Genomic DNA, 13,100 nt, shown 5'->3' with positions numbered 1-13,100 from the left:
TGGGGGGGAGGGGGGGGGGGGATCATTCAGTGAACGGTGGAAATTTCATTCTGACTTTAATACAAGTCCTCTCAAAACTGGCTTTTGTCTCCTCTGATGTATTTTGAGATTGTTTTGGTACAAGTCTAGATCCCTGAGATCCACTGAATGAAGTGAAGCCAGATCACGAGTGGGGGGGGGGGTGCATCTTCTCAGTTTTGCACCGCGAGTCCTTCCCTTCCAGAGGCCAACAGATGCCTGCATAGTGACATATCAGCCCACATACAGGAGGTCAACAGGGGGTAGTGTGATGCCATTTCCAAACCAGTCATCTCAGAGGGGAGTAAAGTAAATTAAAAATCATTTTACAGGATGTTGTGTCGTCTGATGCGTCGTTTGTGAGTGTGTCTGAACTTTACTGCCGTCGTTTGTTCTTTTTTTCTAACCAGTGTTTTAAGTTGGGTCTTAAAATATTCTAAATTCATTCATTTAAACTTTTTAATCAAATTAGAATTTTAGGTTATAACATCTGAAATATTACATACTATCTCAACTACGTTGAGGTATTTCTTTTTTATCTTAACGTTTATTTAATACAATTTCTGTCACACTTTAAATTAGTAAATCTATTAATGTTTTGTCTGTGTGTTGAGGTTTATTTCTCAATGATAAAGATATAAGTTCGCTGTAACAAAACTAAAAAACCAACATGCAACAGATAACTAAATCTACAAACACTTAGGTATGATTATACTGCATTAGACTCTGCCTGTAGTTAGTGAGATAACACAGCAATATAAAGTTAATTCTCCATTTGGCTACTTCAATTTATCTTCAATCATATTTGAGAAATTCTGGGACTCTGATGTCCCTTCAAATGTAAGGTGTTTTAAAGTTGAACTTGTTGAAACCCTGAATAAAAGACATGAGTGGTGAAATGAAAGGTTTTATTTGGCAGGAAACCGTCAGAGGTGAAATCAATACATGGCAGGTTCTTAGACTCACTGAACTGGACTGTGGCCCATAGGTGCCTTTTGTGCAAAAACAACAGGTCTGTGTGTAAATGGAGAATAATTGATATAAACTCTGAAGCAGTGCAACTTTAAATTTACATTAATGAATAAATGCAGCACCACAGAGATGATAGTCAAAAACATTTTCTTTACACATTATTAGTATTATATAGTCTCAGTGGTAGAGCTGTACACATGGTTATTTCCTGCATAAGTACCCGGTCACACAAATGTTTCAGTGGCCAACCCTTCACCTCCCTCTCACTTCCAATCTGCACGAGTCAGAATAAAGCATTGACACCCGAGTCAGGCTCTGTCAGATTGGCCTCACTCACAGTGGAATTAAAAATCACTGCTTTGCTGCGATCAGAATTTAAAAAAAATTCTGTTGTGTGTATAAAAGTAGAAACACTATTCCACACAAACATAAAAGTATCCAAATCTTCAACAAGGCTGTAAATGTGTCACTGATTCCCCACGGTGCTCGGTACCGGAAATCTCTTTGAGTTTGGCTTCTCCTTCTAATTGGGAAACATGGGAAACCTCAGTGATTAACCAGCAGCTGAGGACAGAGGACAAGCCGCATCATTTGTCTTTGCTGGACTCTGCTTCTTCTGGCTGTGGCGGCGTCAGTTGCTTCATCTGTATCTCAACTCGGCCTTTGCGGTGTTTCTGGACCAGGCTCCCCCCCGCGAACCCCAGAGAACCTCCCACAGCAGCGGCCAACCCAGCGGCTTTTAACCCCACCAGCAGCCCCAGTGGTCCTCCCAGCGCACCGCCCAGCAGCGCCCCGGCTACTGGCAGCAACGCCATCTTGTAGCCCACTGCCTGGAGAGACAGGAGGCAGAGAAACACGCTGGACTTTAATATGACACACACGTACACACACGTACACATGCGTTTCGGAGGTATTAGTACTTTGTGGCTTGAAGACGGAGTGAGATAGAGTTTGGACGTGTCTATCCTTTCATGATCACACAAGGTGCAAGGGAAGGAAGGAAGAGAAGAAGACGAGGCCGCATGTGTAAATGTAAAGCGACTCTTCCACAGCCGCATCAAAGCATTTTCATTATCTGCATTTCGGAGGAAATCAAGAGAGATGTGGCCGGTCTGTTATTACAGCCGTTATCATCACAGTGGAAGGTGCTCTTTGCTGATGGCAATTAATGACTGATTCTCTGACCGTCCTCACACACACACAGACACACACACACACACACGCACAGGGACACACACTTGATTAACACTTCACCATTAAATTAATCTAGTTCAAAAGCCAGCATTGCTTGACCCAACCCCTGTGGCAGTTGAGGAAATTTTTTAATTTCATCCAAGCCGAGTTAAAAGGACTCTGGGTACAGGTTGTGGAAGACGGCAGGATATGTGGGTGTTGTGTGACTGAAAGTGTGTGTGTGTGTGTTTGTGTGTGTGTCTGTGTGTGTGTGTATTGCTGTTTGACCTGATGACAGATTACAAGCTTTCAAACATCCGACTTCCCTCTCATCTGCGCTATCTCTCCACAGCCCTCTCCTCTAATGTGCATCCCAATACATCTGCTGCTAAATTTACAGAGGTCAACCTTTGTTTGTGTCACCATGTGGGTAAACTCAATTTGAATTAAATTAGATTTTTTTTTTTTTATTATTTGAAGTAATCATTATATTATACAAAAGTTAAAATTGCCTGAAGGCCGGTGCACCTATCAGTATTTAGTATTATAGCAGATACTTTTGGTTTTATCCAACTAGATTTTTACCTTTGCAAATGAGGTTATGTTTTCATTGGCATTTCTCTTTTAGCAGGTTTAAGCAAAATCTACTGAACTGAATTTCTTGAGACTGGGTAGAATGGTGGGACATGGGCCAGGAAAGAACCAGTTTAGGTCTGGATCTGAACAAAGGGGCGAATCCAGGACTTTCACATCACATTCTTTAATATTGCGAGGTTGTGGCATTTTGTTGACATTTTCATTGATTTCCCACCGTGTATTTCATAGATCTTGATGGAAATTATCAGGCACATTTAAAAGGGCTGATATCTATGAGTGTGTGTAATGTAGTGCAGCTTGAGTGAGTAAGAGAAGTCCATCGAGTGCCACTCTATTAATATAATAATCTGGGACTCCTGCTGCCACCTCAAGACAAAAGATCAGAATATGGTTTGTGGTGTTCTCACCATTATATCACTATCATAGTAAGTGAAATGATTTTGACTTTAATTCTCCCCTCCATACCCTTCCCTGAAAGCAATTTGGACTTTAGTGTCTTGCTCCAGGAGAAAGGAGAAACCGTATTTGTATGCTCTGGTGGAAGACTGCATATACAGACTTTTCAGCACACAGAGAATCACACCTTCATGTCCTCACCCTCTCTAAAATTAGTGTCTTATTACTTCACACCTACATGATGTTCCTCAAAGTGTGAGTGAAACAAAGATCAACATGAAACATTTCATCTGAGAGAGTGAAGATTTCTTTCCTTTCATTTAATGCCAAACTAAATACTGGAAGATAGTTAGAGAGCGTTGCTTTCAATGCTGTGTGTGTGTGTGTGTGTGTGTGTGTGTGTGTGTGTGTGTGTGTGTGTGTGTGTGTGTGTGTGTGTGTGTGTGTGTGTGTGTGTGTGTGTGTGTGTGTGTGACTGTGTGTATGACTGTGGTTTGAGAAAAACAAGTGATTCATTCTGGGTAATACGGACAAAAAGTTCATCATTTGTGTAATATGTGTGAAGGGCACTGATGTGTCCTTCTGAGTTACACTCAGTGTTAAGAGTGTATCGAATTGACATTGCCGCCTGAATACTGCTCCTGAAAAACTATTAAACAGTCATTCAAACCTCTCTTTAATGCCGCGCACACACGAACACACAGACCCGCGCTTGTCAACCTCTCATCCTACCTCTCTATCACTCTTCCTGCCCTCCCCTCTGCTCTATCCCTCTCTTCTCTCTATTTCCTTAATTGCAGCTTTCCTCCGTATTCGAACGGATCAATAGGGACAAACGCCGTGGAATGGCTGGGAGGCAAAGTGCCATCGATCTCCCTATCTTCCAAACACCACACACACAATCGCACAATCACACATACGCATATACACACCTTCCCCAGGCTCTTGGTCCCCTCCACCACGTTGGCAGCGGCTGTGTTGACGTTGTCCTCTATGCTGTCAATCGTCTCCTGCTGGGACTGATGCAAAGGAGTTAGACACTCACAAACACATATAAACATATTTACACACACACACACACACACACACACACACACACACACACACACACACACACACACACACACACACACACACACACACACACACACACACACACACACACACACACACACACACACACACACACACACACACAATCTCGTGTGAATGAGGGACCACCTGTTGTGCACTAGTACGTATTCTTTAGTGTCCAGATTCTGCTCCATGGCACAAGATAACATGGGAAGGGTTTGTGTGTGTGTGCGTGTGTGTGTGTGTGTGCGTGGAGGCTGAAGGTATATTCAATGGAGATTATACTGGGGGTAGGGCTATATGGTGTGTGTGTGTGTGTGATTGTGTAGAACTCATGAAATATTCAGAGTGGCAGCTGTCTCTCTCCATGTGAGGCCCAGATAGGCACAGTGACCAAACAACAACCAGGACACGTTCCTCCTCCTCCTCCTCTTCCTCACCTTTCTTCAAAACAGCTTCTTCCTCTCTCACCTCCTCACTCAGCTCTATCCATTTTACCTCTTCTCTTACATTCCCAGGTAAATAAATATTTTCTCACTAAGGCAGTTTAGATATTCTTCTGACTTGGATTCCCTCTCGTTAGATCTGACAAGCAGGAGCCATACTGTTCAGGATTAAATGATAATAGTGCTGATACAATTTTTTAATTTATTAATCTGCTTATTGTTTTCTTAATAATCATTTGAAAGTAGTGCAATACAAACAAATTCCCACAGCCAGAGTTGGAACAGCCAAATCTGTATTTATTGCACCGTCTCTCCATCTCAATTTCAAATATTTCTTCACTATTTCTTACTCATAAAGGCATAAAATGCAACCAAACTGTAATAACAGGAAACAAAAATGATCAAGAAAAATCACAAAAACAATTATTTTATAACAATAGTTTCATAATTATAATTAAATGAATATTTTTTCTGTAGTGTGGTCACGTTTTGATAACCCCATCGCTGTCTTCGGTCGACCATTTAGGCAAAACAAGTATAAACTCTCAAATTCTTTCATTTGTCTTTTTGGTAAATAATCCTTGAGTTAATTGAAAGCCCCAGACGACTCAAAGAAAAACACACGAGCACGCAGACAAGCACCGGAACATCCACTCACATGACGCATGTACAGACACAACCACACACTCAAACACACTCAGTGTTTCCACTGTGGCTGAGCGCTGGAATATTACTCCCCTAACGGCGTCTTTCCCCCTAGAGACACCACAACAACATGTCTATGCTCTTTCTTACCTCCCCATGCCTCTGTCTGTTTTTTCTAACATAAGTACATCTTCTCTATCTCTCTCTTCTCTGTTAATCTCTGCTTTCACCCAGCCTCCTTGCTTCGCTCCCTCCATCCCTGAGGATAGAGTGATAATCTGGACCGTCTGTTCTCCACCTGCTCCGATGCGTCCCTTGTTTCTCTCCTTACTCCCTGTTGACAACCTGCTGTCTTCACCCAAATCCTCCCACTCTCTCTCTCCCCTGTCTCTACTCTTGCTTTGGATGAGGGGCCTCCGAGACCCCAGCGCTAGTCCCGGGCTGATCTGTGTAACCTTCTCTCGGAGGAGCCTTACCAGGCAACACACGCACACAAGGTCAAATACACACTACTTCCTGGAAACGCTATAGGCAAACTCACTCCGTCACGTTGTTTTTGTTCACAGGCGTAGCTGTGCACACATGTAGATGGAGAAATGCACACAACGTTGAGATATAGGGCAGAGTTAAGAGTTCCTACTCACATGGACAAGAAGACTGAACTCTGTCACCAGACCACTCAGCTCCTTCAGATCCTGAGAGAGAAACAATATTAGATCTATTTCAATATGATGTTGCTCATCACACAAGTTTAGAGCTGCAGTCAAAGTCAATACTGTTGGAGAGTGACAATTTAATTAACCAGTAAGAATGTGTATAATATGTTATAAAGCAAAGCCAATTGAAATAGGTGTGTCTGTAGAAACCGGTCAAATGAATCATTTACATTAGATGATCTTGCTATAGTGATGATTAATGTGTGCATGCAACATATGGTGCAGACAAATATGGCTAAATTCCCTTTAGTTTCAGGGTCCTGGTCCTGTTGTTCAGATGGTTGCTCTGCCACAGCTGATAGGACACTTGAACAGAAATGAGCCATTGGTTTATTTTCTGCAATACCTCTTCCAGGTTGTCCCAGGACTCAGCCGCACTCTGATCGGCAGGAATCTCTGGAAGCTGCAGCTGTATTTGCCAGCCGCCAGACATCGACGCCTCGCCCACATCGTCGTCATGGTGGAAGCTGCTGGCAGACGCAGGTGATGGAGGGGGTGCCGGCTGGGGCACGGGGTTAGAGTGCAGAAGCAAGAAGTCGTATGTGGCGGCTGATGCTCTGTCCCTGACCGGCTTCACGAGCGCTTCCAGAGCGTGAGCGTCTTCCACACGGACCCGAGAACACAGCTTCTCCATCTCTCTGATGTTCGCTCTCAGCTGCTGCAGGGCGACAGTTACAGATACATTATGTAGATAAAACAAATAAAAAAAGACAAACAGCACAAGCTTATAAAGCCAAACAACTGGAATTAAATTGATGTTACCTGCTTAATAAGTAGCTGAAACCTGTAAACTTCTAGAAAGCAATTACATGCATTACTTCTTCTAAATTCACCTAAAACTGATCATTCATGGTCATTTTGCCTGGTTTGTGTGTTTCTGTGTGTGCTTTGGCAGCGGCTTAATCAGGTTCAGATGTGAGGCTGGAGAAAGCGAGCCTCCTCATCCCGCCGTGCCCTGAGGGTGACAGGAGGATTACATCCCAGCCATCAGCCCTCCAGGCCGCAGGACGACCCGGGCTCAGGGGGTCAACGTGCTGCCGATAACACATTCGGCTAATTACGCAGCATGAATAAACATACGTGCATACACTTGTCCTCACGTGCACGAGACTGAAAAACACACTGATTAGCAACGAGACGCTCGGGGTCAGGCACCTGTCAGTTTGCAAATTAACCGTGACCGTAAGTGGCTCGAACGCACAGACGGACGGACAGACAACCCACCACATACTCAATAGCAGATATTCATGATACAACAGTATTGACTCTGTCTCGTGTCTCCAAGTGTCTGCTGTGGCTGCTGTAGCAAAGGTGGGGGCACTGAGTCTGCCTGTGCCTTCCTCTGGGGGGCTAGCTTGATGCTAGGCTAGTGAGAGTACATGTCAATCATCAGTGAGGAGAGAGACTGCAGCCTGTTTCTGAACAAGGAGCATCAGAGGAGAAATGGAAGAAAAGCAAGAAGGAAAGAAAGGCAGTCTAAACTTGAACATACTCAGCCACCTTCTATCTACTGTGTCCATCTCCGGAACATAAGCACACACTTACAGTATATACAGTACCCATCGAAAGCAGAGCAGACTAACCCCGACTCGGTATTAACACTGTGCAGACACGGGAAAGCACTCTGCGTATGTCCCTGGGATTTGTGGGGAATGGTGAGAGGATAGGTGTGTGTCTGCCCGGACTCAGTTCACCTTCAGAGACACGGTGGCTTCCAGGCAACAACATCCCTGAAGGCATTTCACACTCTCCATGTGAACAAGTACACAAGCACTTACACACACACACGCACACAAACAAGAGTTGGCGTGTTCAAGGTTTGGTAGCGACTCTTTTCTCGTCCTGATTTTTTTACAGAAGATGGTATTTCTAGACAGAACTTTAATTAAGTCTTTGATGACTTATCCGGTGTGGTGTCTCCCTTGTGGCAGCCCTTTTTTTTAATACCTTAGTCTCTTTTATTCCTGTGTTTTGCTTTTATATTATTTCTATTTTCAATGTTTCCCTGTTTTATGGTATGTTTCCTGATTACTTTACTGAGCAAATCGAAGCGTATAGGTTTAATCAAATTTATGTATTCAATTTAACCAGATCTCCATGCTACCTTGTATAAATATTAGAAAAAGTGAGTAAATAAGAAGTAAATAGTGAGTAAATATATATTGTTTTTTTATTATTATTATTATTATTGTTTTTCTTATGTGTGGTGTATTTATTGTGTTTTTATGTTTCTATGTTCATTGTATGCACCAATAACCAGAGCAAATTCCAGGTAGGTGTTAACCTACTTGGCAATAAATACCTTCTGATTCTGATTCTGAGATCATAACGTTTTTCATCATGTGACCTGGTGAAGTAATAACAGGTGGCTGTCCCAGACACCTTCTCATTGTGTTTCAACACAGTTCAAAATGCATTTGTTTGAGAAAGGTGTTGGCTTCAACAGTCAAACAGACCACTGACACTCATCTCCTTCACTCACAAGGAACTCTGTCAATATTTGACTGGACAAAGACAGCACTTCATGTCCTGCCTCTACTGGTCGTCACTTTCAATTTTAAAATGTGAACACCCTCGGCCACAAACATGCTCTGCTGTTGCAAGGTCATGCAATTTCGAGAGGTGGTGAATCACATCATCATCCGAACAATCCTCACATTCACACGTCTGCCGGAGTAAGACTTGAAAAATGTAGTTAATGCCTCCGTGATGACAGAGAGGCTGGAAGATTGAATGAGAAATTTATTGTTATCAGGAAACTGGAAAATATCATTTAGCTTCATGGTTTTTTAAGTGTAAAGTATTGACAGGCCAGTCACCATTTGCTATCTGTCACCGGTGCTTTTAAACAGTGTCTCTCTTGTGATACCTGAACAGTTCTGCTGGCGTTGATGTGCTCCTGGTGAAGGCGGTCCCATTGCTGGCTGTGTTGGTACTGTGGAAATGAAGGAGACAAGTATGAGTTGTCCATCTGTTGACCGGACGTACGAGTGTGGAGGTGAGATCATGTGTCCAGCCAGATTTCTGCCGTCACCTTCAGTATGTTATTGTGGTGTTTCTGCAGCCTCTCCAGGTCCGTGGGCAGAGCCACTTTAATGAACTTGTGGATCGGTGCCTCCAGGCGCCTCAGTGTCAGCTTGTTGCTTTCATCTGCCATGTGTCCTGCAGACTGCCCACAGCCAACACCTCTGTGCAACTTCAGACACACTGCACCTGCTCCGCTTTATCTATCTGCCCCCACAGACACAGGGAAAGCCAGCAGAGTATGTTAATAAAATACATAAATCAGAAAAATAAACTCTGTGACACATGCAAGTCTACCCACTCATCTGAAATTGGCACGGCCACAAGATGATTAAAATGTTTTCCTCGCCAGCTTGCTCTCAGTGAAAAGAGTGATCGAGGTTTTACTTGTACGACATCTACAGTGAAACCATCACTCGGTCAATCACTTTTATTTTCAGACAAGAGGAAATTCAGTCATTTATTTGAATAATCTTTTGTTTTTATATATCGATAATCAATTAATTTAGCAAAAATTACAAATTTTTCCTGTTTCCAGCTTGTTAAATGTGACATATTTCATTAAATTTCAAATGAAGTACCTTTTGATTTGTATTTGTTATGGTTCACATGGGAAATTGTGAAATGAAAATATCTAAAGCAATATAACAAAAGTCCAGTATGTTGATTATATATGAATATTTACATTGTGTATGCACAGTAAGGAAGTATAACACATCATTGATCTTCCTCAGATTTATAAAACGTTTAACTGTTTATCAAGTGTCTCATATTCTCATATTTAAATCCACAACCTTCATCAGGAGCAAAAATCAGTCTGGAACCTGTAAAGTCACAATAACATTTATTGTAACGATATCGACTGATATGAAATATTTTTATCTTCATATCCTTTTCATCCACATCATCCAGCCCTGACTTCTTCACTCTTTCCTTCAAACGATGAAGCAGGTGACTGGAAATTTAAGAATTGATTCATCAGTTATGGATACAATAAATAGTCAAAGCATGTAGCTGCAATCCCATATAAACAGTGAGAGTCCAGTGATGCACATGCTAAGCTGCTCAATCACTGATTCTTAATATTAGTTGTTAACAATATAAACATTAATACTACAGAGATTCCCTGAAAGTGGTTCACAGGAGGATGACAGACAAATACCAGAGAACATGTAAGGGTTTTTGTCAACATGCTGCAGAGGGTAAATATAAAGTTAATAAACAATAGTAGTATTAGCTCCAAACACCAGTGTGATGCTAAGGGAAGGAAGGCTAAAGGAAACTTAAGGGACACACGGCGACACTTACCAAAGAGAAATATCATCCAGCGAAGTGTTTCATATTACAGAATACGATCTGCTGTGAGTCTCCATGACGGTGAGAAAACTAACGTGAAGCTAAACCCGCAGGTTTCAGCGACGCTTTCACTTTTCCTTTCTGAGAATTACTTGTTTGTAAACAACTCTCTTCCCCGTGCATCAGCGAAAGGTTTCCGACCTCCTCCAGCACCCGAGTGACAAAGTGTTCCTCCTCACAGGGTCCCGCGGTGGGATGGAAACCAGTAACTCCTGCGTTAGTTTCTCCAGTGAAAAAATATTATTACACAATGAAAGAATCCTATGGAGACTGGAAGCTTTTATTTTTTAGTACAGATCGTATTTGAATGTTTTGTTCAAACAAAAAGAGAAAATAACAGCAATCACGAAAAAAGGAATCATCACATTCTTGAAAATTACTTTTGTTATTATTAATACTATCATTATGAGTATTAGTATTTAAATAACATGAGTATGTGATGCTACTAAACACATACACTTTGTTGGTTCTGACGGAATATTTAGATTAAATGTTAAATCTAAATGTCACTGTTATGAGTCAAGTGGTATGAAACTCAGATAAGAGTTGCAGAAAATATTAAAATAAAATAAGTCGACAAATAAAATAAAATGAGGTTTTATGCATTTATTTTTATATCAAAACAAATGTCGAAAGTCACATTTTCCTGGTTGGTTTTGCTGAAATTCTTTGGACTTGACGACCTCACCCAAAGCTCTGGCTGCAGCTCGGCTCTGTGGTGATAATTCTTTTGGTAAAAGGTTAGTTATGAAAGTGACTGCGTGGTCACCATTTGTCACAACTACTCATAACAGCTACGCTATCAGAGAAAATGTGACCATGATCAGATTTCAAGCTGCGACAGAAATATCACAAACTCCCTAACCCCTGACATGATTAAATAACATCGGACAATTACATGTTGTTATTCACTGCTTCAGTTTAAAGCAAAGAGAGAATCGATCTATTTCCAAGTGAGATATTGTTTTTTCTTTTCCGTTTAGCTGCAGGTGTAAATAGCGTCAATCCTGTGGAGCGAAAGATTAAATGTGATGTTTGGTTCTGTGTTGGTGTTCGGAAAAGAGCAAGAGAGAACACCAGGGTTTCCCCTCCTCTTATCTCAGACCAGCTCATGTGAGTGGGTTTATTGCATGTTTCCAGATCTCTTCTTCATCTCTTACCTTTGACATTCAGGCCACCCCCACACACTCCACCCTCAGTGGATGCTCTGTGCCCGGAGCCACAGTAAAATACATTCTCCAGCTACAGGGGTTTCCCCCCAATGTCTGTGTACGTTTGTGTGTGTCTGTGTGTGTGTGTGTGTGTGTGTGTGTGTGTGTGTGTGTGTGTGTGTCTGTGTGTGTGTGTGTGTGTGTGTGTGTGTGTTTGTCCGCTGCAGGGGACTCCCGGACTTGCAGACTGAGGGTGAGGAAAGCAGAGGATGAAATGCAGTTTATCATTTCAAATATTTGGGTTCATGTGTCTGCTTCTGGGAGAAAGTGCTACATTACATTACATTTAGCTGACGATTTTATCCAAAGCGACTTTCAATCAGTGTGTCAATTTGTGTGTGTGTGTGTTTGTGTGTTGTGTGTGCCTGTGTGTGTCCGCTGCAGGGGACTCCCGAACTTGCAGACTGAGAGTGCGGAAAGCAGAGGATGAAATGGAGACAGTTTATCATTTCAAATATTTGGGTTCATGTGTCTGCTTCTGGGAGAAAGTGTTACATTACATCACATTACATTACATTTAGATGACGATTTTATCCAAAGCGACTTTCAATCAGTGCGTTCAACATCTGTTCACCCTTGTTTGTGTGTGTGTGTGTGTGTGTGTGTGTGTGTGTGTGTGTGTGTGTGTGTGTGTGTGTGTGCGTGTGTGTGTGTACTCAGGAGGACTCAGGTGTCAGTCATTTGTATCTATTGGGCCGTTCATTTCTATCCTCCTGCATCTTCACTGTTCCTGAGAGCAGGTGTGATCGGCTCATCCTCACAGCTCAGTGAGCATTTGGACTTGTCACAGTAAAGCTGAGTTCTGACTTCTAACACTAGCGTTGTGTATCAGTGTCCCAGCATCAGTGTGACAGTGAGGCAGCACAGTATCAACACCCTGAAACTGACGCAGCTAAATGGAACTCATGCTGTTGTTTATAGCTGGACTATGACAAAATGTCTTCTATGTAAAAAAATATTATTTCATGAGAATTTGGCAGAAACATCGCAAATTTGCTATTTTTTTGGGGGTTATTTTTATTGAATATATTTGAGGGCTTTAATTAAAATTTCTGAATAGATTAGGAAAAGTTATGAACCCACAGTGAGAAAAATTGATTCTTTATGCGTCTGTGAGTGTGTGTGTGTGTGTGTGTGTGTGTGAGTGTGTGTGTGTGTGTGTGTGTGTGTGTGTGTGTTCTAATTAAGACTCTGGGTGTATCTGCTTTCTGTCAGCAGTGATCGATTGGCAGGGAGACTGACAGCTCAATGTGTGTGTGGCTGTGGCTGTGTGCATGTTGGGGCGCACGTGTAGTGTGTGTGTGTTTTCCCTCATCAAGCAGAGCTCCCTGCTTTGTAGTCATGTTATTTTACCTGTCACTCAGAAATGCCACTGATATAGAGGGACAGACCGACACACATACGCACACACACACACACACACACACATACGCAGGAAAACTACAAAAATGGTGTGAGTGGTCTCTTCCTGC

The 13,100-nt window shown here is 42.2% G+C and overlaps 1 protein-coding gene across 1 annotated transcript; it reads right to left on the bottom strand.

Annotated features, from left to right (window-relative positions):
• Positions 1-909: 909 nt before the first annotated feature.
• stx17 (syntaxin 17) lies at positions 910-10,535 on the bottom strand. Its single transcript, XM_061080907.1, has 7 exons — positions 10,370-10,535; positions 9,072-9,268; positions 8,907-8,972; positions 6,384-6,695; positions 5,966-6,016; positions 4,089-4,175; positions 910-1,820 (listed from the first exon to the last, which is right to left on the bottom strand). Exons 2-7 carry the CDS (start codon positions 9,192-9,194, stop codon positions 1,578-1,580), a joined length of 882 nt encoding a protein of 293 aa, XP_060936890.1. The 5' UTR covers positions 9,195-9,268; positions 10,370-10,535; the 3' UTR covers positions 910-1,577.
• Positions 10,536-13,100: the final 2,565 nt, after the last annotated feature.

The sequence above is a fragment of the Limanda limanda genome, chromosome 11, assembly GCF_963576545.1.
Source record: "Limanda limanda chromosome 11, fLimLim1.1, whole genome shotgun sequence".
In the NCBI taxonomy this organism is placed as follows: domain Eukaryota; kingdom Metazoa; phylum Chordata; class Actinopteri; order Pleuronectiformes; family Pleuronectidae; genus Limanda; species Limanda limanda.
Note: the sequence above shows the minus strand (reverse complement) of the source record. Positions and strands in the feature narration are given on the sequence as shown.

Bases quoted from the DNA above. Each gene is read 5' to 3' on its own strand.
- stx17 (XM_061080907.1), bottom strand. From the start codon at position 9,194: ATGGCAGATGAAAGCAACAAGCTGACACTGAGGCGCCTGGAGGCACCG. The intron at 6,017-6,383 runs GTATTGCAGAAA...TTTCTCTCTCAG, and splicing joins CCTGGGACAACCTGGAAGAG to GATCTGAAGGAGCTGAGTGG. The intron at 4,176-5,965 runs GTGAGTAGGAAC...CCTTTGCATCAG, and splicing joins AGTTCAGTCTTCTTGTCCAT to TCCCAGCAGGAGACGATTGA.